The sequence below is a fragment of the Myxine glutinosa genome, chromosome 14 (genome assembly GCF_964187855.1).
Source record: "Myxine glutinosa chromosome 14, kmMyxGlut1.1, whole genome shotgun sequence".
NCBI lineage: Eukaryota > Metazoa > Chordata > Myxini > Myxiniformes > Myxinidae > Myxine > Myxine glutinosa.
In genome coordinates, this window is record NC_136274.1 from 64,283,546 (window position 1) to 64,309,750 (window position 26,205).

General features: G+C 49.0%; 1 protein-coding gene across 1 annotated transcript in view; it reads right to left on the reverse strand.

Annotated features, from left to right (window-relative positions):
- The window catches only part of LOC137439856 (rho GTPase-activating protein 20), a 143,286-nt gene that overhangs the window by 101,502 nt on the left and 15,579 nt on the right, over window positions 1-26,205 (reverse strand). Inside the window, exons 5-6 of the mRNA XM_068136019.2 lie at window positions 18,650-18,691; window positions 15,935-16,019 (exon numbers count right to left, since the gene is read on the reverse strand). Of these exons, the coding sequence (XP_067992120.2) occupies window positions 15,935-16,019; window positions 18,650-18,691 (127 nt within the window). The remainder of the gene's footprint in view (window positions 1-15,934; window positions 16,020-18,649; window positions 18,692-26,205) is intronic.

Below are 26,205 nucleotides of genomic sequence, written 5' to 3' on the forward strand. Positions count from 1 at the left end.
TACCAGTTCATTGGTAATTCCCTGTGTGCCGCAAGAGACGAACAGGGTTGGCGGCACGAACCCGGAAGTCGGAACTCATTGTCATCAAATAAATGTAGCATGTATGTTTCACTCTCTGTCACATGCCGTTGGTCCCATGTCAATTGGATGAAGTTGAAAAATTAACATTACGAAGTTTCTCTGGGACGTACTGATTCCGAATAATGAAGTTGAAAAATTAACGTTCCGAAATACGCTAATTACGCTAACAGAAGCGCTGGCGCTGCGAAGCACTAGAGGGAGCGCCGCGCTCCCTCCCTTCGATTCCCTCCCTCTTCTGCTAGCGCTTCTGCGCTAATACACTAATTTTAAAACCCGGGGAGGGGTAGGGTGGGAGGGGAGTGGGAGGGGGGGGTGGGGGGGGGGAGGGGGGAGGGGGGAGGGGAGGGAGAGGGGGAGGGGAGGGGGAGGGGAGGGGGGAGTGGAGGGGGAGGGGGAGGGGGGAACGGCTAGCTTGGCAAGCAATAGCAGGCTTTTTACATTTATTTTTACCTCAATGAGGGCTATATATATAGTCCGTGCTTGGAGCCTTAAAGTTCAACATAAAGTTTTTTTATGAAAAATAATGCAGATGTATAACAATCCACCAATGCAAGTTCAGAAATGAATGCAGATCCTTTACTTTGCGATACAAATGCAATTCCCGCCATTTCCACTCACGATAGAGGCCTTCACAGTGACCGCGCCTCTTCTTCCTTCTACAACTTCGTCTCACTTCTTTCACTCAAAATGCACGAAATTCTGCCGCATGAAATTATGTAGAGGCCTCGTCGGGGGGATATAAGGTAGATAAGGAAGGCGTTGTAACAGAAGAATCAAAATAAAAGTGGAAGAACATAAGGAAATGTGAGCTATTCTGGACCCACAGCCAAACCCGACAAACCATTGCAATACACCCCGAACGTCTAGCGCCGCCACAAACTACACCATGGAATTGCAGCTGGCGCGGTTTTTTTAAACCATTGATATTAAAATAAAACGTAGCCTAAAACCACCGGGATTTTATGCTGATTCCGAATCTGTGTCTAAAACTTTTCTCCGATGTGTAGTTCTTGAGTTATAAGCGGACATCCAGACACACACACACACACACACACACACACACACACACACACACACACACACACACACACACACACACCTCCTTTGTATATAGATATATATATATATATATATATATATATATATATATATATATATATATATATTGTTACGGACACGACTTAGATGTTATGATGGGCCGAGCGGAATGGCCGCCGTGTTCGCACAAGTTACCCGATTATACTCGAACGTTGGCCGAGTCGCGCTACGCTAGATCAATGAAGGAAAGGACACAACGGCTGGATTAAAATGACACGACACCAGGGGTACGGTTCTCAAGACCTCCGGAGGAGGTTATAATATTGCGGAAGGTTAGATTACAGGGATGAGAGAGACAGCATAGAAAGGTGGGCACTTAATTACGGTCTTATTGTAGCCCCGACAGACGACAGATAAACAGGACAAAACTGACTCACACGGGGATTGATGGCAAGGAAGGCGGGTAGTCGATGGCTCAAGGTGCACTCTTGGCTCAGGGGCAAAATCGACCCGGTCCGGTCCAAAGATGCGGGGAGGTCGCTCAGCGCTCGGAGGTCGCGACTTGTCTTTCCAAGCTGGGGGCGCATCTGACCTCACGTCCGGTAAGTGGCTGCGCATATCCGGCGGGGAGTGACACGCCCTCGGCTCATTAGCTCCGCCCCAGATGGAATCGGTCCGCCGCTTCTCACTGGCTGCGGGGGGTTACCGGGCTCCGCCCCTGACGAGGAGCTGACAGCCAGCCCCTTCGTGGTAACCCCGTGGAGCGCATGGGCAATGGCGGCTAACCAAGCCGGAGTGAGGACGCACACTCCCCGCGCCGCGCCGCCCCCCTCTGTTGTTGTAGTTGTTGTTGTAGTTGTTGTTGTTGTTGTTGTTGTTTCATGGGGAAGATGGGAGGAGGTATGGGGAGGTCCTAAACTCACTACTGGTGCCATACAATCACATTCTGGTGCAACGAAGAGTCAGAATTAATGGAAACGAGTCCTTAACTGACATAGACTAAGAATAACTAGCAAGAGGTCCGAAAGTTGTCTACGTGAGATGCGGTGGACCTGGGCACGACATTTAATGGGGGAAGAAGGGGAAGGTCGGTTCTACAGAGTGTTGTTTACAGACAATGGGACTAGGGAATGGGGGATTGGGGATAGTTGGGGAGTATTGGGGAAATAAGGGAATATTTACAAGCGGATATGGAGGCCAAGTCCCATATCCGCAACATTGCACCCTTCTCTACCCTCGGGGCGTCCCGACCCGATAAATTTTTACCTATTTTAGTGTGGCACTCAGATGTAGTTCCCTCTACTATTAACTCTACCCTGAGTGCGACAGTTTTACAGGTGTTCACAAATGAGTAAATATGTCCCCCTGCGACGTTGCACCCTTCTCCTCACAGAAACACACCCACAGGATAACCGAATCGCGGAAAGAATTCGCAAACTAAACATACAGCCGGTAGGGAGCATTATTTACAAGACAACGCTGATATTTACACTACGATCCAGGACCTGTTTTTGGAGGAACACATGCAGATGTTATGCATAGAGGGAGCACGCATGCCAGCATCGATACACCAACCCACGAGTGCTCTGTGGCCTTACGGCCTTTAATAATGTGCAGAGCACCCCTTCCAAGCACCAAAAGCACCACCCCAGCACCAATCGGTGCTGTCACCATTGTTCATTAAAATAAAAACAACAACCCCTAACCCTGCAGGTGTCTCTTGCTCTTCGTGTGGTGCACTTGGCCTTCTTGCTTCCCTAGAAATAAAGAAAGGCGCCAACCGCGTCCATTTCTTTATTGTGGCCGTCAGGGGGCCAACTATTAGTGGTTCACCTGTTTGGCATAGGTGCCACGTTGACCCAGAGGTCCATCAATGGGTGGTGCTTGGCCGCAAAAGAACTGCGGTCCATTGTGGGTGGCCACCAAAATTGCGGTCCATATGGTGTATCGATCCAGGCAGCAAGCAGCGAAAGTGCAGGCCCACAACTGCGGAGCCAGCCCCTCTCTCTCCTCTCTCTCTGCCCCAAAGCCAGATCCTCGGAGGTGGGAGACAAAAGAAAACAAGTGAGCAAGGTGGTAAGGGCGCAAAAGTGCACGCAATATAAGGTAATGCACACTGGGGGCACATGGGAACCAGGTGAGACAGGTACGTTCCTACCGTACGCCCCCCCCCCCCCCCCACCAGGTAACCTACATGGCCCCTCCCTTACCCCTTACTGTACCCACAAAACACAACACTACCCATAACCATCTATTTTGCAAATCAACAACCGTCCCTACTGTCTTCCCCGTTCCTCCCATAAACCAAATTCGTCTTCTCTCCCTCCTAACCAACCAAATTTGCCATTTTCAACTCTCATCAAAATTTGCCATCTCCAACTCAACATCATAATTTGCCATTACCAATTCATCATCAGTCCCTCCTAGGGAGGGAGAGATGGAATCACCCCAATGTCTCATCCACGTCGTGATGCGTCTCACAAATCCAACAGCAATCCTCCTTTCCTGCACTCAAAACAAAGAAAACACAGGTGTGGAGTCATCATCATCACCTCAGGCAAGTGGCTGCGTATGGTGCGACAGGTTCATCAATCCTAACTATTTCCTAAATGACTTTAACAACTTTACATTACCCGGGGTCTTTCTCCTGCCAAACCATTGGCCCTCTTACACTATGGGTTCTAAAAACCAATTCCCATTGAGCAAACTGTGGTGCTTTTCAATTTGGGGTCTCACTCCCCCCGATTCATCTCCCGGTGCCCTCGCACAATTTCTGGGCTGTGGCGTGTACCTCTCCCAGCGGGTCTACCCACCTGCACACCTCCACCACTGCAGTTGCCTCCGAGCTTACCTGCTCCTTACCCTAACCTAACTACCTGGGGAAGGCCCTCTGGCGCTCTCCCCACTCGGTGCCCTCTCTGGCACTGGGCTACCCGGGTCCGTCCTCCGGATCCTCGGGCCCCATCCACAACTCTACCGGCTCCCAGAGCCCACCTGCAGCCTCACCTGGCCGACATCCTCACAGTGGTGGAGTGCCCAACCAACTACACACACTAACAGGCTACACGCCCAGCCATTTCCACAACACTAATGCACCCATCCACAATACCATTCTGCAACCGCACCACAAATGCCAATATCCAACCACAATTTACCTATACCCTCTACCTAACACTTACACTACCCGCCCCGGGTACTCGTGAAAGGGGTCCACTCTTCCCCCATCCACACCTTCGCACCATGCACACCACTCCGTACCACTTCCTCCAACTCTCTCCACACACCTGTACTTGCACACCTGTGCTCTCACACCTGGTGCCACCTGCACCCTTCTCTCCCCAAGCGCATTCGCGCTGATCCACACACTCACTACTCACACACTGCTCCACTCACCTGTCCAGTTGCACACCTGTGCAATCACACCTGTTCAATTCTCAACCACACGGCATCATCTCATCTAACTACTCCCCTCTGAACTCGCGCTTCCCAGTCGCCCCTTTAAACTATTGCGCTCCCTCGTCATTATAATCCACACTAATCTACCTGCGTCCCCACTACAGGTATCAGTCACTAACTAAACTTAACGTTACCTAATGTCATCTTCGCTAGATCCCTATCAATATAACCTAACCCACCCGGGCTAGTTTTCACTGCCATACACCCCATAAGCTATTGCGCATTTGCCCCACTATATGGGAAGGGTGGCAAGGATGCCACCCTTACCCACCGGGCCCATCGCTCCTTAATCCCCCAGTCCTCTGGCACTAATAAGCCCCCCTTATTCAGAGGTACTGGGTCCCGCCTCGGCATCTAAAGCCGAGGCAATCCACGGGGGCGCCTGCTCGCCGGTGTAAGGCCTTATCCGGTCGGCGTGGACGATCCGAGGGAGGGCTCGTGGCCCCATTTTGATCTTAATGACCACGTCACAGATTTGCGACAGGACGACTCCTGGGCCTTGCCAGGGGGAGGTGAGCTTTGGGCACCTTCCCTTCCGCCTCCGGGGATTAAAGAACCAAATCTTCATCCCCGGAGCGTATTGACTCCTCTGGCTCCGGTCGTCGTACCTGCGCTTCATCTTTTCCCCCGCCAGATGGAGTTGGCGGCGGGCGAAGGCATGGACTAGCTCCATGCCTTCCTCTAGGTGACGTGCGTACCCCTCCCTCGGCGGGTTAACCACTGTGTCTGGCACGGGACCGCATAGCAAGTCGGCGGGAGCCCGTAACTCCCGCCCATACATAAGCAACGCTGGACTGCATGCGGTGGCCCCGTGCTGGCTGGTTCGGTAGGCCATAAGCAAATAAGGGAGATGTTCGTCCCAGTCATCCTGACGGGTGGCGGTGAACAGTGCCAGTTGTTGGATTAGAGTTCGGTTAAATCTTTCCACCATCCCGTCAGATTGAGGTCTTAAAGGCGTTGTTCTGGTTTTCCGAATTGACAGGAGACTGCACACATCTTTTAGCAATTTGCTCTCAAAATTTCGTCCCTGGTCAGTGTGCAACTCCTGTGGAATCCCATGCCGGCACACAAATCCTTCCACGAAGGCCTGCGCTACCACCCCTGCTTCTTGGTTGGGGAGGGCGTAGGCCTCCGGCCACTTGGTGAAGTAGTCCATCACAACGAGGATGTACTTATTACCTAGGCGGGTGCGGGGTAGTGGGCCTAGGATATCCATGGCCACCCGCTCTAGGGGGACCCCCACCTGGTGTAATTGAAGGGGGGCCCTCATCCTCCGTGCTGGTCCCTTTTTGGCAGTACAGGCGTCGCATCTCCGACACCAGTCCTGTATGTCGCGCCCCATATTCACCCAATAAAACCTCCGGCGTACCCGCGATATTGTCTTTGTCCTGCCCAAATGGCCGCCGGAGCGGGTACCATGCACCTGTTGCAATATGACGTTCTTGAATTTGTCAGGGACTATCACCAGCCAGGAAGTTCTATCAGAGGGAACCTCCACCCACTTGCGATACAAGATGTTATCCTTCAATTCCAGGGTCTGCCACTGAGCCCAATATGCCTTTGTTTGTGCCCCGAGGGGGGTGACCTCTTCCCCCTTTGGTCTTTGCCCCAATTTGACCCAATTGAACACTGGCCCCAGGACAGGATCCTCCTGCTGGGCCGTGCTCCATGCCAAAGTTCCGAATTCCTCATCTGCGGTTAGTGGCAAAATTGGCCCTCTCACCCGGGTTGCCCGGACAACGAGGGTCGGGTCCGAATCGCCCAATTGTTCCCTCTCCTCGTGTCTCGCACAAAATTTGCAGTTTTCCCCCAGACAAGGACGCCGAGAGAGTGCGTCCGCATTACCATGGGCCTTCCCGGCCCTATGGGCCACATCAAAATCGTACTGCTGCAACTTTTCCAACCACCTTGCAATTTGGCCCTCTGGTTCCTTGAACCGAAGGAGCCATTGCAAGGAGGAATGGTCAGTTCTAACCAAAAATTTCCGCCCGTACAAGTACGGGTGGAAATGGTTCATGGCAGCCAGCATAGCCAATAACTCTTTGCGAGTGACGCAATAATTTCTCTCAGGCCTACTTAAGGCCCGACTATAATAACCAATCACTCTCTCCACGCCCTCCTGTGTCTGAGACAAAACTGCGCCCAATCCTTCCTGGCTCGCATCCGTGTCCAGGGTAAATGCCCCGTTGCTAGTGGGGTACGCTAGAAGGGGTGCGGATGTCAGACACCCCTTCAATTTTTGGAAGGCCTCGTGGCACTCCCGTGTCCAATTAAATCGCGTCCCCTTCTCCGTAAGCCGGTGGAGGGGACGGGCCAACTCCGCAAATTTCGCCACAAAGCGCCGGTAGTAGGAGCAGAGTCCCAAAAATCCCCGCACCTCTTTGATGGTACGTGGTGCGGGCCACTCCTCTACCGCTTTAATTTTGTCTGGGTCCGTTTTTACCCCCTCGCGGCCGATCACGTGACCTAGATAGGCCACCTCTCTTGCAAACAAAGTGCACTTACTCGGGTTCAGCTTCAACCCTGCCTGTCTGAGGCACCCGAACACCTGGTCCAAATTAGCTACTGCCTGGGGGAACGTTTGGGCATGTACCAGGACGTCATCCAGGTACACCAGGCATGATTGCCATGGCATGCCGCCTAGTACATGCTCCATCAATCTTTCAAAGGTGGCGGGGGCGTTACACAAACCAAACGGCATCACAGTAAACTGAGACAGTCCCTTACCTGTGGAAAATGCCGTTTTCTCCTTCCCTGCCCTATCCATCTCCACCTGCCAATACCCACTCTTGAGGTCCAAAGTTGTGAACCAATTTGAGCCCGCAACGGCATCGAGGGTGTCATCAATCCTTGGCAGGGGATATGAGTCCTTGAGTGTCACGTTGTTTAGCTGGCGATAGTCCACGCAGAACCGCGTGGTCCCATCCTTCTTTTTGACCAGCACAACAGGTGACATCCAAGGACTTCCCGAGGGCTCGATCACACCTGCGTCGAGCATTTTTTCAACCTGCTCGTCAGCTTCCGCCCTCTTGCTCCAAGGGAGCCGTCGGGCGGCCTGACGAATAGGCCGGGCCTCACCGGTGTGGATCTGACGTTTCACCAGGCCCGTACGTCCAATATCCTCGGTGGACAGGGAGAAGAGGTCCAAATGGGACCCAACCAGTTTGTGTAAGGCCTCCCTCTGGGTACCTCCCAACTCTACGCTACTACGATTTACCATCTCGCAAATGGGATCGGGCCAATTCCTACTTCTTATTGAAGGCTCCCCCCGGGGTCGGCTCGGCTGGACGTTCTCGCCCCTCACTGTCGCGACTTCCTCAACTGGGGTGCAGCCAGCTACCCTCGTGCCCCTTACTATAGTGCGTGGTTCTGTACTCATATTTATTACTCGGATGGCCACTACCGGTCCGTCCGTTTTTACAAGGGTGCGGCCCACGATTAAACCCGGTATGGACTGCGCTGCCACCGGTTCGACCAGGCCGCAGGACTCCTGCCACGTTGGGCGAGCTGCCCACCGGGCCGGCACTATCGCCTCGGCCCTTGGGGGGATGGTCACGGCCTCGGAAGCCTCCAGCTCCGCTCTCTCGGCCGTGCTCACTCCCCCTAACGGCAGCTCTTCTACTCCCACCTGCAGGATCCCCCGGCACAAGTCGATTTTACAGCCGCTGGCAGTCAACAGGTCCAACCCTATTGAACATGGGTCGCACACCTCCGCCACCCAAACATCTATCTCCCTCCTTACCGACCCTAACTTGAGGGTCACAGAACCACGCCCTATGATCGGGGCCGTTACCCCGGTAGCAAGCTGCAAACTATAATTTTGCAGGCGCTGGATCTTATCCCAGCCACCTGCGCTCGAATCAAGGACCACAGGGCTGATGATCGTGGCGCTAGCTCCTGTGTCCACTATGGCGTCTACCCCCACGCCGGCAATTTTGCATCTAATTGTCAGGCTACCGGTTCCAATTTGGCCACAATAAATGACCTGTCGCGTCAATGAGGGCTCTCCTCCATCCTCTGCTGCCGAACACCGCCCTACGTGCCCGACACCTTCTAGTTTCCCGGGGTCTGGCGGGGGGGTGTCTGGGGTCGGCTAACCCGCTCCCCCCTGGGCGGAGTTGAGGACCTCAACCGCCGGGGATCATCCCGGCGCGCGGCTCGACAGTGCCGCGCCAGGTGACCCAGACGGTTGCAGGTATAGCACCTCACCTGATAAGGTGCTTGCCTCCGGAATTCCAAATTTCCCCCCCTGTAGGTCCGAATTGGATTACCCGCTCGTGGTCCACCGCGGGCCACCTCCGGGGCCGCCTGCCATGGTCCAGGTCCCGCCAGGCGCTGGTCCACCAGCCTCCGGACCATGCCCGCCAGGTCAGGACCCACGTCGGGGGCGGGCCCCCTAAGGGGTCCGCCCTCCATCGGGGGTCCCACCTGGTGGACCGCCATTGCGAGACGCTCGCCCCCCCGGGCCAGGGGCCTCGCTGCTTCCCAACGGGCCGCAGCGTCAGCCGCCTGGCTCAGAGTCTGCGGGCGCCACATGGCGAGCTGTTGCCGGAGCTCAATATCCGGGAGGGCCTGGATAAAATGGTCCAGCGCCAGGCTTTCCCGGGAATCCGCTGCCATGCTAGCATGTGCGATCCCCACTGTGCGGCGAATGTCGTGGGCAAGTTCCCCGATGGCTTCCTGGGGCTTGCGCTTTCGCAGCGCGAGCTGAGCTTTAACAAGCTCGCTCTGCTGTTCAATGCCGAATCGATTAATTAGGGCGTCGCGGAGGGCTGGCAGAGTGAGAGCACCCGCTGGTAATGCCGTCAGCACCTCCGCCGCCGCGCCGCGCAATGCGGCCACCAGGTGTACTCCACCTTCGTCCTCACCCCAACCGTTGCCCTTACACACACAGTCGAACTGCGCCAGGTACGCGCGTAGATCACTCTTGCCGTCATACGGCGCGAGTGGGACCTTGTGGGACCACCTCGTATGCGAGTCGTTGCCCGCCTGCCGGACCCCGTGCGTCGCCCCTTGCGGGGTCAGCGCGGGGCCGAACCGGCCGGGCCCCCACAGTACATTACCCCCAAGGGGCTCTCGTGCCTCCCCGGTCCCTCCAACAACTACCCCTGTTGGTGTCGATGCATGGGTCACACCTCCGCAACCCGCTACCCATTCCATACCACCACAACCTTGCTCACCCACACCTCGCACCTCTCGTTCCATACCCTCCGGACCAGCCATACACCTCACTCGTGGCCTCTCACGAACATCCGGGTCTATCTCGACCCCCAAGCTTATTAAATCACCTGGCGCATCATACGCACGACCATATTGGTCACCACTTACACCGGGTCCTCTTTCTCTTCGCTTCTCCTCCATCACCTGCGAATCCCTCATCCGGTTAATGAGCACATCATCACGATCCGAACACAGACTTTGGACCAATTCTTTTACTTCCTCCTTTATCTCTTTCTTATCCTCTCTCCGTCGCTTCTTAATTTCGCTCACCCCTTCTTCCACTTCTTCTAATTTCTGCTTCACCTCCTTCATCTCTTCGTGCGCCCCTTTAAGTTCTTCCTCTAACTCCACTTTATTTTTTTCTATGTGCTCCCGCACCTCCCGCTCTTTAACCTCCATCACCTCTACCACCTTGTCCATTTTCCTCGTCAGGTCCTCATGTACCGTCTGACACTCTTTTTTAATTACCCCTACGTCCTTTTTCATCTCCTTCTGTGTCGATTTTAAACCCTCTATTACCGCTGTGTTCTTCTTTACCTGGTCCCCCAACTCCTTTTGTCCCACTGTCAGTTGTTCTACTCCCAGCGTCAACTCCTCTATACCCCCTTGCAGTTTTACAGTCCCCTTTCTCACCTCCTTCTCCATGCGCTCCTTACAGTGCCTCACCTCCTCGCGCACTCCTCCGACCTCCTCACTCACCCCTCTTCTGATCTCCTCTCCCATCACTTGCATCTCCTGCCCAGATGCCACCCTCATCTGCTCCATTTCCTCCCTGTGAGCATCCAGTTTGGTTTCTACCCCGATTTTCACCTCCTCTATTTGCTCTCCCATTTGTTTGATTTCCCTGGCAGATTGTTCCCCTATTTCCCGCAATTTGTCCTCCATCCTATTTTCTAACCCCATTAACCCCTTTTGCATCCCTTCCATTTGATTCTCTTGAGCGGCCATTCTGTTTTCTACCCCCGTTAACCCATTCTTTACTTCTTTTATCCCGTTGTCTAACCCCTCAAAATTATTGTCGAACTTCCCAAATTTCTTGTCTAACTCCTCACCGGTACCCCTCGCTTCGTCCCTCATTACCCCCATTTGGCCCTCTAATCGCTCACCCTGAGCATCCATCCGGTTCCCCATTACCCCCATTTGGCCCTCCAATCGCTCACCCTGAGCATCCATCCGGTTCCCCAACCGCTCACTATCAGCCCTTATTCCCACAATTTGGTCTCCCATTCGTTCCATAAGGGCCCTCATTTGCAACATAAAAAGGTTGGAATCCACCAGGGGCGCTGCCACGGTCGCGGGCGCGATCGCCGTGACCAGCGAGGCGCCATTTTGCGCGCCCGCAACGTCGGGCGCAACGACGCTATTTTGTGCGTCTGCTACCCTCACTGCTTCGCTCTCCTCATGTCCCTCAATTTGGTCCTGGACCGACCCTGCCTCACTCTCCTCTACCGGAACCCAGCCGACTTGGTCTGCCATAGCGCGACTTTCAAAATTCGGGTTTTTATATTTTGTAAAACACAATCAAATTTCGCTGTTATAATTTCGAGCGCGTAAAACGCGCTCCGGATCGAATCTCACTCCTCGACACCAATTGTTACCCTAATGGTACAATTGGTGTTCCAAAATTTGGGCTAAATGAATTTAGTCCCAGGTCCGAATCCGACACTCCTGACACCAATTGTTACGGACACGACTTAGATGTTATGATGGGCCGAGCGGAATGGCCGCCGTGTTCGCACAAGTTACCCGATTATACTCGAACGTTGGCCGAGTCGCGCTACGCTAGATCAATGAAGGAAAGGACACAACGGCTGGATTAAAATGACACGACACCAGGGGTACGGTTCTCAAGACCTCCGGAGGAGGTTATAATATTGCGGAAGGTTAGATTACAGGGATGAGAGAGACAGCATAGAAAGGTGGGCACTTAATTACGGTCTTATTGTAGCCCCGACAGACGACAGATAAACAGGACAAAACTGACTCACACGGGGATTGATGGCAAGGAAGGCGGGTAGTCGATGGCTCAAGGTGCACTCTTGGCTCAGGGGCAAAATCGACCCGGTCCGGTCCAAAGATGCGGGGAGGTCGCTCAGCGCTCGGAGGTCGCGACTTGTCTTTCCAAGCTGGGGGCGCATCTGACCTCACGTCCGGTAAGTGGCTGCGCATATCCGGCGGGGAGTGACACGCCCTCGGCTCGTTAGCTCCGCCCCAGATGGAATCGGTCCGCCGCTTCTCACTGGCTGCGGGGGGTTACCGGGCTCCGCCCCTGACGACGAGCTGACAGCCAGCCCCTTCGTGGTAACCCCGTGGAGCGCATGGGCAATGGCGGCTAACCAAGCCGGAGTGAGGACGCACACTCCCCGCGCCGCGCCGCCCCCCTCTGTTGTTGTAGTTGTTGTTGTAGTTGTTGTTGTTGTTGTTGTTGTTTCATGGGGAAGATGGGAGGAGGTATGGGGAGGTCCTAAACTCACTACTGGTGCCATACAATCACATTCTGGTGCAACGAAGAGTCAGAATTAATGGAAACGAGTCCTTAACTGACATAGACTAAGAATAACTAGCAAGAGGTCCGAAAGTTGTCTACGTGAGATGCGGTGGACCTGGGCACGACATTTAATGGGGGAAGAAGGGGAAGGTCGGTTCTACAGAGTGTTGTTTACAGACAATGGGACTAGGGAATGGGGGATTGGGGATAGTTGGGGAGTATTGGGGAAATAAGGGAATATTTACAAGCGGATATGGAGGCCAAGTCCCATATCCGCAACAATATATATGTATATATATATGAGATGTCGAGTCTCCTCAAGCAATGATGGAATTGCCTCTCTATGGCTGGTACACATGGGTAAGTGCGTGGTATAGACGGGGGGGGGGGGGGGGGGGGTTGTCACTCCTCTCCGTCAACCCAATTATCTGGTACTCATTTTTCCGACCGCGGAAGGATGACGGGCTGAGTCAGCCCAACCCAGCGTTAATTCAACGAGATTCAAACTCAGGACCTTAGCATCCCAAACCCGCTGCCCTAGCCATTAGGCCAACCTACGCTAGGCCATCAGTTATAAGTCTCGGTAACACATCACGACAACCAAGGCTTGCCTCCAAGCTGCGGGAATAAAGTTCACGTCCGGATTGCTCCACCCACCATGCTGATGAGCACCCAATCGTGACTGAGTGAGGAGGGGCATGTGATGTCACATCCTGAGGCTGGCGCCAGAAACAGTAAAGTTGGTCAAAGTGGTGGGGGCGGGGGTTGTGACACAACAGGGACAAAGCTGTGTGACCCAGCATGGAAGGCTGCTAATTAGACCTGCTCACACAGAGGGATGCCACATCCCCACCCACCCAGCTGGCCACACCTCTCCTCCTCCTCCCGGGTATCATGGCGCATGGACCAAGGGGCCCATTTTCAGCTGTCGGTGGGCCCAGTTACCGGATGCGTGCCGCTTCCTTTCCATTAGCTCAGCTGAGTTTGGCACAACTCTCTTCAGTCCTGTCTGTGTCCATTCTGTCTCTCTTGTGGTGTGTCTGAGGCCTTAAGGCATAGTGAAGGAGCTGTGCTCCCACGTAGTCGGAAGAATGGACGCGACAAAAAGCTGGAATTCGTCCGAGTTTCTTTATTGTCACAAAACAACTCGGGTACTCTGAAAAGCCCGTTTATCGGGCAGCAATATATATACACACATTATCCCGGAGCGTTTGCCCGGGAAAGGCGAGAGGGGGCGTGGCCGGGCGTCCTGGCCGCGGCCTGGCAAGTCGAGGGCGGGCATGCCTGCGTCCCGGACGCGGCCTGGCAAGTCGAGAGCGGGCGTGGCCGGGCGTGGCCGGGCATGCCCGGGCGTCCCGGCCGAGGCCTGGCAAGTTGAGCGCGGGCCTGCCCGGGCGTCCTGGACGAGCCCGGCATGGTGATCGCTCCGCGTCCTTGGTAGGTGCAAGGCGATTGTGTAAACCCAGCGGTAGCCGCTACAATAGTCTATTTAACGATTCCGATCATTCGTTGGCACCATAGGTCATGTATTCGGTAGTGTGTTAAGAGGATTGTTTGTTGCATCATTTATTTGTTTTGAATCGCCTCTTTTGTTTCTTTCCCCTGTGATATTATATATTTTTGCTTAATAAATACACCTGTTCTCGGGGGTGAATTCTGTCTGTGGTGGCTGCTTCATTTGGTGGTTCTTGAGATCCATTGAGGGAAATAATTGGTTGCAGTTTCCAAACCGCATAGAGGACCCTGTCTTTCAGTGGGATGGACAAGGTCCTCTATGCGGTCTTAGGTTGCTCGGCTTAATTAGATCGACACGTTATGCCTATTGACCTGATGTTGGACGGCTTTGGAGCTCCCAATGTGTATGAAAACACGGCATTTAGGCACGGATCTGACAGGGTAGTCTTTAAAACGGTCAACAGTTGCAGTTGCTTTGACGTGACCCGCTGGATTCTAACCGGGCAACTGGGATGAGTCTGACGGCTGCAACACAGCGCCCCTACAAATTAGGGCAGGATTTTAAAATCTGGCCAGGGTACTGAAATACAGTGACCTACCCTTTTTCAAAAGAAGCAATGGCATCTTTAACATCCATTGGTTGCTGCTAGCAGATGGGTCACTAACAGATGGGTCAATGTCTATCTGAGGGATGACAACTTATTGATGCAACGCCCTACCCGCTAAACAACAGTCAGACAGTTTATAGTCAAGTGGAGAATTTAACCCAGACTAGACACGTCAAAGGGGAGTGCACCATTACCGAGCTATCCTGTCAGACAAAAATAACGCTAAAAGCATCACAATGATGTATAAGAAGAGCAACGCCAAACTAGAAAATATATGAATATATTGAATGAATACGAATTCAATTCCTGATCCTAAGGTCCCGAGTTCAAATTTTAAGGCCAACCCCTGCTCTGTGGGGAAAAATGGCCTCTAAAGATGTTGTTTTTTTTTCCTTCTTTTTGAATGAATTAATGATCGTTTTAAGGCCATTTTCCCCGCTAGAGCGGGGGTTGGCCTTGCAGGCCCCATGACAATCATGGTTCCCTGTTTGAGGCAATGTTTTTATGGCCGGATGCCCTTCCTGACGCCAACCCTTAGCCGCCTCTTACGGTGTACCTATTCGCAGGGATACGGTGTACCTATTCTAAATTGGGGTACAAGAGAATCGGGGTACAAACTAGAAAATATAATTCAACACAAATGCATCGATGGATATGCCTCCATCTGTGTTAGATATCAACCCACGATTACATTTGATTCCAATGAAAGGTCACATGAGAGAGTGGGGAGAGAGATAAGTGGAAGAGAGACAGAATCAGATGCTTCTAACTCGAGTTATGGTGTGCAAAATTATTTTCAAAAGGCGCGTGACCTTTAACTTTTAACCTGTTGCCCCAAAACCAAATCAGTCAATCTTTGTATTAGCCCGTACTTGCGCTTTCGTTTGAAATCCCTTCAGTGGTTCATAATTATTGCAGAAACAAAATTATCTTCAATTAAAGGACAAATGCTCTTTGACTTTTGATCATTTGAACCCAAAATCGAATGAGTTCATCTTAGTGTTACAATCCATAATTGTTCTAAGTTTGGTTGAAATACTTTCAGGGGATCCGAGTTACCATGGTAACAAAAAAACGATAATGGAGGATGTACGGTCGGGCGGACAACCCTAAAAAAGAATGCCTCTGCCCTTCAGCTGAGGAGACATAAAAATTCAACCACAAACTCGTCTATGAATTATATATAGTGGCCTATAACATCAACTTTCTTTTCTTCTCTTACAAGTACCGGTACCAATAAATGATGCTTCTTCTCGTGCAACAAATGATAAATGCTGTAAATATCAAGTGAGAGGTCAGAACAGCATCTCTCAAAATATTCCGCGTGTTGGACGTAGCTCGTCATACAAGATATTATTTGCTGAGCAATCCGCCAATGGCATCCAGAGTCTCCCTCCATATCTAACCTGCGGATGTTCTCCACAGTCCCTCTTTCTGAGAATGTCAACACAACACGTGAAAAACACGAACGCGCTGTGGAAAACCTGACCATCTCTGATAATGCAGCACTCTAGCCCTCAATGGCCGTGGTCATGCCGCATTGCAAAGAACACCATCACCCCAGTATGGGGAAAGATTCTGTACTTACATAAACTACAGCGCCAATGTCTCGCGCCTCCACTTTCAGTGGGATGGACTTGGGTTCCTCCTTCGCCTTCTCCTTGTCAATTGTGCTGAAAATAACAACAAACAAAAAGAAAGTCTCTTCGCAATCTTTTCCAGAACCAATATGCGAGTACATTTTGTGTAAAAATACAAAGGCCCAGAAGCCTGACATTTCAGCTGCAGAGTGGCCTAGGTTGTACGTCAAATTTGTTACTCCCGCCAGGGAAGAATTGATTAGTTTTTGGTGAAGCTCAGGATATTATTCCGGATCCAGGAGTTTTCTGAAGGATTGTTTACCATTGGAAGATAGAGCTCATTTTTTTTTAACATTATCTTCTATATATTCTATATTTAACATTGTGATATGAAAAAGTTTTCATATTTGTTGTAAATGTAGTTTAAACTCGTGGTTATGCATTAGAGCGGTGTATTTTGTTAGCAGCGTCGTCTTCAAGGTTCTTTTTTTTTTTCTAATAAAGACATATTCTGTCGTTTTAAAACGACCAAAGTGTGTATTAGGTTTCCCGGTTTCATAAAATGTACCGTTTGATACGTATAATGCTTTAAAAGTTTTTTTTTTTTTTTTTTTTTTTTACCTCAGAAGAGATATCAACATTTAGTATTTACCTCAGCGAATGTCAATCGCGGTGTCAGTATTTGATGAACTTATAAAGACTTAGGTGAGTTATAAGTGTGACAAGCATGTGCACGGGATTCTTCCCAGAATAATGAGTGGTCGCATTAGCTTGCACGACTTAAAATGAGCGGGTTTTGTTTTCACGTTTGGGCCAGTTTTACATGTTGTATCCCTGAGGAATGAAACGAACGTTTTCCTGGCTTACAATTTTATTTGAAGTCACACATGCCTCAAAATACACTCACTTATATAGAATTGAACGCTGAATCCAAAAATGTAAGTGAAATTGCCTTGTTTTTTTTTTAACATTATCTTCTATATATTCTAAATATATATCTGTGCAGTGTCTGTCTTGTGTTGTGTTGTCTTGTGTTGTCACTGAACTACTCCCTCGAACTTTTGTGAAATCATACTATTCCAACTTGACCCACGGCGGGAGTATGCGCTCTACTGAGTGGCGGTCTAGTTATCTATCAAATAAGTTACCGGATGTACAATGAAGACGGAAAATGGCAAGTGGTTCATTCATTCGGCACTCTTTTACAAACGCAAGCGAGTTCCCTCGCCAGACACCAACCCACAAGGTGAAGTTTGAATAGAAGCTCAGCATTTTAAGCATCAATCTCGTAACATCCAATGAGCATTGCATAGCACGTTCAAATCCGTCCTCTTCCCAAACCTTCTGATATTAGTCAGGTTCACTATGTTAACAAATATAATTTCGTTCAAAAGTTTGGGATTTTTTTTTTTTTTTTTTTTTTTTTTTTTGGATACTGAATCGAGGCTCGTGAAAGAGCTAACATTAACTTCACAAACAAATCAACCAGACAAACAAAATACATAAAAAGAGGGAGCGGAAGCCAAGATGGGGAGAGAAGGGGAAGCACACACACACACAACATCCGAGAGCAGGGAGATGTGTGGAAGGGAGAGGGCCCAGGGGGAGGAGGTGTGGGAAGGGGGGGGGGAGGGAGAAGTATAAAGCACAAGGACACCAAGGACTTCCAGGATAAGCAAACCTGTACATTTTTGGAATCTTCAGAGCATGGAGAATCTGAAAATCAATGTTGGCATTTGCACAGACACCTGCATGGCCGCCATTTTGGATTTTGAAAATGGCCGCCATAAAATACATATTTTGCGCTATCTTGGCTTCCAGTCAACCTAGAAACTTAATTAAATATGCTAATCCTATGTTTTCTGGGTCAAGGAATCCAATAAAGGCCTCAAAATAGTGCTCAGGATTATAGAAAAGCAACAAACAAAGGTACTTGAAAACCATTGTCTTTATATTTGTGATATAACTGTATTACATAATACATGATATTGCAAGTCCTTTGAAGTTATAGGTTGTTATAGGAAGTTATATAGGTAGTATCAGATTGAACTATAAGTCCTACACACAGGATCTACGAGGTCTACACCGTTCAGGAATATGCTTTTACAGATCTTCATCACTGTCCTGAGTGTCATTTTCGCAAAGGTGTCTACGCAAATGTAAACATTAATTTTTGGATTCCTCATGCTCTGAACATTCCAAAAATGTATAGTTTTGCTCATCTCCATAATTTTGAACGAAAAAACATCGTGAACCTGACTAAATGTTTTCCTCAAATCATTCCCGTTTTCCGAGAAATCTTTACACACTCACGCATACCTGTAAAGGCCCCGTGTGATTAATACCGGTGATCGAAAAGCGACGAGGACAGTTATCTTTCCAGGAACGTGAGGTTAAAGCATTATGGGGGCACTGTACATGAACAGGAAGGAACTTCCAAAAGCACAAATGGCAAAAAGAGAAAGACAAAAGGTGCACGTGATTTCAGCGTGACATTTTACAGTCGAGTTTGGTTCATAATGCGTCCGTTATAAGAGCCGCTGAATGAAGGCCGTGGCAGCCAAAGTGGCCGGGGACAAACATGAAGTCAAAATGTCAGGAGCAGGGTTTGGGTGTGCGTGACAGGAAGGGGGTAAGGAAGAGGGGGTGGAAAAAAGCCAGAGATGAAAAGTATAAATAATGTTTTATAACGTCTTATGAGAGGTGAGACTATACGAGCATACCTCTTCAAGATGGTCAGGCAGGTGTTTCTGTGCTCAGCACAGCTAAGGGAGGGAAATGGGGGTGGCAGGAAGAACATAATTCAAAATCCCTTCTGAAATCATGGAAAATGTGAGAAAAAAAACCCGGAAAAGGCCACCGGAATCACTTCATCAAAAGATATGTTAGAGGAATGGATGGTATTGCTTTGTACACGCATATTATCGGAGGAAGCAGATGGCCTTCAAGCACTCTAGTTCATGCCACTGAAAACAGGTTGATAGCTTTGGAAAATAAAATACAGTATTCCAAAGGTGCTGGTCATATATGGAAAAATTGGCTTAACTATTCTTTGTGCTGTTCAGTGCCCTTTCTTGTTAAACACATAATCCACAATAACACTGGGATAAATCAAAGAATAAGGCAATTCGATTTAAAATGTGATTGGAACATTTGCCTTCATATAGTTTAAGTTCCCTTAGCCTCTTATGCATCTGATGCGATGGTACAGAGCATACTTACCTTTGAGCTGTCTAGCCTGAGTTTGATTCCAGGCCGGACGATAAACTGTTGCGTTGGTGTTTTTCATGCAGGCGTTGTTGCATCATAAGGTGAGCCATCTCTCAGATGGACATTACGCTCGGGGACCAGTCTGATTGCATTTGTAGTTGGAGGTTAAAGATCCCTCTGTGTCTTTTGCGTAGAGTAGGCAAGTTATATTACTGGCACTAGGGCTAAATTCCAAATTCCTACCCAAACTACTGCTGTGAAAGTGAAGGTAAACCACCTAAGGTAACCTTTATATGGGTGTGCTCTGGCAGAAATGAAGCTACCTTTGGGGGTGAGATAGAGCTAGAGACAGGTGGAGAGAGAGAGAGACAGGTGGAGAGAGAGAGAGAGACAGGTGGAGAGAGAGAGAGAGACAGGTGGAGAGAGAGAGAGAGACAGGTGGAGAGAGAGAGAGAGACAGGTGGAGAGAGAGAGAGACAGGTGGAGAGAGAGAGAGACAGGTGGAGAGAGAGGGAGACAGGTGGAGACAGGTGGAGACAGGTGGAGAGAGATGGAGAGAGATGGAGAGAGATGGAGAGAGAGAGAGACTTTGACTTTTGAAGCTCTTTTATTATAAAGGTAAGAAAACCATACAAGTCATGCAAATAATAAAGTCACCACAATTCAAAACATGTGCAGCCAAACAACAACAATAAAAACACCAAGCACTAAAATAAAAAACTTAACAAACCATGATCAAGTTTACAAAACCCACCCTTTGCACACCATTTTTCCACAAAGGTTTGTAAATCATCTTTCATTTGGCAAAAAGAAAATTCCAAGCATAACCTTGCCATGACTAGAGCCTTAAACACAATTACCACATCACATAAAATATCAGCATTTGCCAGGAGCTTTGCTTTTCTTGTTTTGTAGATTGCTAATTTTCCAATAGAAATTAAGAAATTAGCAAGAGCAGTCTCAGAGCGTTTTTTATAACTAAGTGGTGTTCCAAAGATAAAAACACGTGTAGAAAAAGAAAAGTTCATACGATTAAAAAAAGTTGATAAAAAACCAAAGAAGGGAAAGAGTCTTGCACAATCTACGTAAGCATGGAAAAGGTCTTCAGAAATCATACAAAAGGGGCATTCCACTGAATTATCCTCATTAAAACGATGTAATAAAACATTGGAGGGCAACACCATATGGGTGAGTCTCCAAGCAATATCACCAGTCCTTTTAACAATCGGTGAAACATACATTGCAGACCATTGCGGATGGGAGGGAGACCCAGAAGGCAGTTTCTCTTTCCATCGAGCCCCAAAAGAAAGAGGCTGTAACGAGGGAAACCGAACTGAGATACACAAACGATACAGTCTCTTTTGATCCTTGCTGGAAAGTGGCGATGAGGATAGCAAGATAGATGTTGTGGCGCTATCAGCTGGCAGGCTAGAGCTAGCACAGATCTGTGGTGGTGTATGGTGGTCACCAATGTTGGCGGTTGAGCTCAGGCCCAGGTGCCTAAAAACACACAGGATTTCCTGTAGGACCTTGGCTACGCTCCTCAAAGATCTGATGCCAGTTCTTACTTGAAGATGTCCTGCGGAGAACCAACTGTTCCTGTTACAGTCACGAAGGTCCCGAGTCGTTTTCACGCCAGCACTCACAAAACGTTGCACAAAGGCACGTGAGCGAGGAATAGCAGGAAAGAGGGCATTGTAGAAAAGGGGTTCCCGGAGGAACCTTTCACTGTTGTATGTCTCCATTTGGCGAGTTATTGAAATGGACCGCCAGACGTTCAAGACATCTTGGTAAAAGTCAGGGAGCAGCGAAGCATCGACATGTTGCAGCTCCATGAAGAAGAGTTCACAATTGTACCCAAGCATGCCGGCTTGTTTTAGTATACAGTTTGCAGTCGATTTCCAGGGCAAGGCCTCCAGAAATATAAAACGACGAGCTGTGGAGACTCGGAAGGCCATCACCCGACAAAGAATGTCTACAAGCCCATGACCTCCTTCTGCCAGTGGGAGGCAAATAGTCTCTGGCTTTAGCCAGTGTTTGCCATCCCAAAAGAAGTCAAGTAAACATTTTTGGATTGACGACACCAACGTTGCAGGTGGCTGCAAGGCAATCATTTTATGCCATAAGAGAGGGGCCACCAGGTTGTTAATGACCAGGGCACGACCTCGGAAAGACAAGGTCGACAAAATTCCTCTCCATCTGTTTAATTTGTTGCTGATTTTGTGGAGCAAACCATCCAAATTCCTTTTGACAAAGCCTGGGGTTCCAAGGTAAACACCGAGGTATTTCACACCTTCTTTTTCCCATGTCAAATTCATAGGGAGAATTGGAAGGGCAGAAGGTGGCGTACCGCCGACCCAAACTGCTTTGCATTTCGACCAATTAATTTGCGTTGTACATGCTTGAGAGTAAACCCGTAGGCACTCAAATAGCAGAGCAATGTCATTACTGCTGCAAACAGCAACACATACATCATCAGCATAGGCCGAAATGATAACGGGATTTTCTGAGGGAGTCACTGAAAATCCCATAAGAGAAGATCGTAAACGAATCAAAAGGGGCTCAATGCAAAGAGAGTACAATATTCCAGATAAGGGACAGCCTTGCCGAATTCCCCTCCCAATCCGCAAAGGTGAACAGAGACCATCATTGATTTTGATCAAGCTAAAAATGTGATTATACAATAAGGATACATATGAAATAAAGGATGCCCCAAAACCAAATTGCTTTAAAATGTGAAACAAATACTCATGATTAACAGAGTCAAAAGCCTTTTCTTGGTCAATAAAAAAGAGACCGGCATGCTGTTGTTGAAATGCACACACATCCCACAGGTCTCGTACCAAAAAAATGTTATCGTGCATAGATCTGTGCATAACACAGTACGATTGATCCTGATGTATAACTGTGCTTAGAACAGTCTTTACATGGTTAGCTAGCGTTTTGGCAAAAATCTTGTAATCTGTGCAGAGAAGAGAGATTGGACGCCAGTTCTGTATCAATTGCAGGTCGTTTTTCTTAGGGATAAGGCAAACAACTGCACGCCGACAACTAAGGGGTAACAATCCCTCACGCAGACTGTATAAAAACACTGAGTGCAAAGCAGGACCAAGCATGTCCCAAAAGCTTTTATAAAATTCAGCTGGTAGCCCATCAAAACCAGGAGCCTTATGATCAGCAAGGCCATCGAGCGCAGTTTTAAGTTCACCGAGAGTAATGTTCTCATCCAAGACATGCCGTTGATGCTCATCTATCTGCGGTAAATGGGTCGTAATATTCTGCATTGCAGGCACATCATTGGGCTTAAAGGAAAACACATTCTCAAAATAAGACCGAACAAAATGAACAATCTCCGTATTATCACTAAGAATATGCCCATCACTAGCCCGAAGACTAAGCATTTGCTGGCTCGCCTTCGTCGTCTTCTCAAACTTAAAGAAATCTTTACAACATGTGTCTGACGACAGTAAACCATTCACTCTCAGCCTGACTAAGGCACCAATACCATTTTCTTGAATTAATTCCTTAAGCAGAGTTTGTTTTTCAAAGAGGAGTTGACACCGTCTTTCATCACTGAGGACCTCAGCACCTTCCTGCAATCGTAGAATTTCTTGTTTCAAGGCATCAATACATAATTGTTTACTTTGAGAGCAATTGGTTTTGTATTGCTGACAGAAAACACGGATCTGCGCTTTAGCATAGTCCCACCACTGACAGAGATTTAGGAAACGATGTTGGAAATCCACAACCTTGTCCCAAAAAACCACAAAGGATGATTTAAAGAAAGGATCGCTCAGAAGTGAGGTGTTAAAGGACCAATACAGGGTGCGGCGTTTGAAACGAGGAAAAGAAAAGCACAGTTTTACCAAAGAATGATCAGAGAAGCCTGAAGGGACAATAGCCGTATATGTCACAAGGTTGACAGCAGAGTTAGGAATATAAAATTTATCAAGACGAGCAAGTGAAAGATGATTTAGTAAAACCCGACACCAGCTAAATTGCTGCAGGTTTGGGTGTTGTTGCCGCCATACATCGTTGAGGTCATGCCGCGAAATTATACTGGAAAGAGGCCTACTTGAAGCTGGATGTGGCTCTGCACTGTTCCTATCTAAAGTTGGGTTTACAGTACAGTTAAAGTCACCCCCTAAGCACAACAACGTATCAGAAGAGAGGTGTCTCAGGAAATTAAAGGACTGATTAAAAAAAGTTCCTCTATCTGTGCTATCGCTTGGAGCATAGACGTTAACAAACATAAATCGTTGCTGATTGTATGCAAGCTCTACAGAGGCTAGATAGCCTGGTACGATTTCCTTAAAGATGGGGGGGGGGGGGGAGACAGACAAACGTGAACTGACAAAAAAAGCAATACCCGCACTCACAGAATCTGTATTACTAAAAACCCAAGTGCCAATCAGCTGTTGCTGCCAATCAGCCATGCAGTCTGCAGTGGCACGAGTTTCTTGCAATAAAAGTACATCAATCTTTTCCCTCCTGGCTAATTGCACAGTTTGGGACCGACGCAGCTGACTGCGCCCACCATTAATGTTCAAGCTTGCTATGTTCATAGAAACATAGGCAGCAACACAGCCATTACAGGTTTAATTGTTTCCTTGCTGTGACAAGGTACCTCTTCAGTCTTTTCAGTGATTGATCAGAAATATGAAGGGCCGCAGATTGTTGTACAACTTCCTGAGCCCCACTAATGAAGGCGTGAGTATCAACGAAGAAATCGCAGATTTTCACGCGCTTTTTACGGTAAGTTTTTTGTAGGAAATCCACGATTTCAGCAGGAGGGACAGAGCCTCCAGAGACATGCTCCGATGAGAAGTCGGCCTCACCATCACTCAGTGAGGCAACGGAAGAACCCCCATCAGAGTCACAATCATTGCATTGAGAGTCCATTGCCGAGGCAACGGGCTCATCGACACGAAAATCTGAGACTTCAGCACTATCACCCTGCTGACCATGAGCTTGACAAGGCTCAGCTGCCTCAATGGAGGATTCCACAGACAGATCACTAGTTCCAACACACTCACCACTCCCCACAGAGGGAGGGGTGGCACAATCAACACAAGCTTCAGCAGGGGACACACATGGAGGCTCAACCTCACATGGAGGTTTACCCTCAGAACACTGGAGAGACTCAGGTGCTGTCTGGCCAACACATACATTTTCAGCATGTATCACATTACCCTCAGAGTATTCTGAAGGCGGGGGAGGTTGAGGAATTTCCTCAACTGGAGGAAACTGCTGAGGAGGAGGTCGCGCTCCACCATAACCTTCACTAACCACTTGAGCGAAAGTTGGAGGACCGGCCAAGACCTTATTATCAGGCTCGTTGAGGTCGCTAGAAGGTGGGAGGGTTCTTTTCCTGGTTCTCTGTTTGTCTACAATGGGGTCTGCATCAGCACCACCCATATTGTTTACATCATCGACAACGATCTCAGTATAGCCCTGCTGTTCATCACCATTCAGGCTAGTGACTCTATCTGTGGACTTTTTCGGGCACGAGTCCTTTAAATGACCATATTGACCACGCTCAAAACAAACTAGAGACTCTGTGGAGACAAAGACCCGATAAGTGTGACCTTCGACCTTGAAAGGCAATACCGCATTTAAAGAGGTTACACCACGCAGTAAAATCATCTATCTATAATTCCAGTAATCTCTGTGTGTATGTGTGTGTGTCTGTGTGTGTGTGTGTGTGTTTGTCTGTGACCGCTGTTTCTCGACAACCACGGGTCCGATCTAATTGAAACTTGCCAGATATATTGCTGGGGACCTGAGGATGTGCCTTTTCAAGGTTTCATATTAATCGGACAAGTGGTTCCCAAGGTATGGTCACCGTACTCGCAAGCCGTTCGCTTTGGCTTTGCGAATGGACCAAACCATTTCATGTAAATAGAGGGGGGGGGGGGGGGGTTCTCTTTGGCTTTGCGAATGGACCAAACCATTTCATGTAAATAGAGGGGGGGGGGGGGTTCTGTGGTCGTTACTGCCACGTGGTTTCAAAGTTTTTTTTTGTTGTTGTTGTTTGCACGCATGTTTTTTTGCACGCACGTACGGGCAAGCACGTACGTGCGGGCACGCCCTAGTATAAACAAAACGACGAAAGGACATGACGTGTTTTAAACGGTTATTTTTTCCTCGTACAGGAACCATTGTAACTGAAGAGACGACAGAACCAAGTTTGTTTAGTTCAGTAACCAGGTCTTTGTTCTTAAGGAACGGAGGAGCGTTAGAGAGAGAAATCCGAACTGCCGGCGTGTCGAGTGGACATACCTGAACAAACACGTCGGGAGCAAAGAAGAGCCCGTGCTCGACTATTTGAGCAACCATGGGCACCGTGGAAACAAAGATTACCACGCGTTTATTCATGCGAGAAGCCGCTTTTACATTATCCAAACCGATTAACTCTCCGACCGCAAGGACAATGGCCTCCACATCGATTCCCGACGGAGGTGAGCAAACTAACACCATGCTTCCGGGTTAGCGCTTCAAGAGACGTGTAACGAGAGCTATCCGCCATCGTTTGCATGTTTAAACAAAGGATAAATGTATAAAGGGTTAATGAAGCCAAAAAGCTCCAGTAAACAAACGAAAAATAAAAATATTTACGAAAAAAGAAACGGAAAAAGTATTATGATTTGTAACACGAGGCGAAAAAAAACCCGAAGAGGGAACCGCCCTAAGGGGGAACCTTTACCGGTCTCACCACGTGTGCTCTCTCACTTTCTCACTCTCAAGAGGGGTGGAAGGGATGATAACGTGGAAGGGTGACACACAAAAGACGGAACAAAGGTGAGAAAAGGTAAGGGGAGGGTAAAGATACAAACCACGAGCACGGAGCTACAATGCCAAGACACGAACAGACGCCATGACACCGCACCCAGCGCACCGACAGCCGATAGGTGGCGACAGAGAGAGAAAGAGAAAGAGAGAAAGAGAGAGAGAGAGAGAGAGAGAGAGAGAGAGAGAGAGAGAGAGAGAGAGAGAGAGAGAGAGAGAGAGAGAGAGAGAGAGAGAGAGAGAGAGAGAGAGAGAGAAATATGGAGGAAAAGAGATGGAG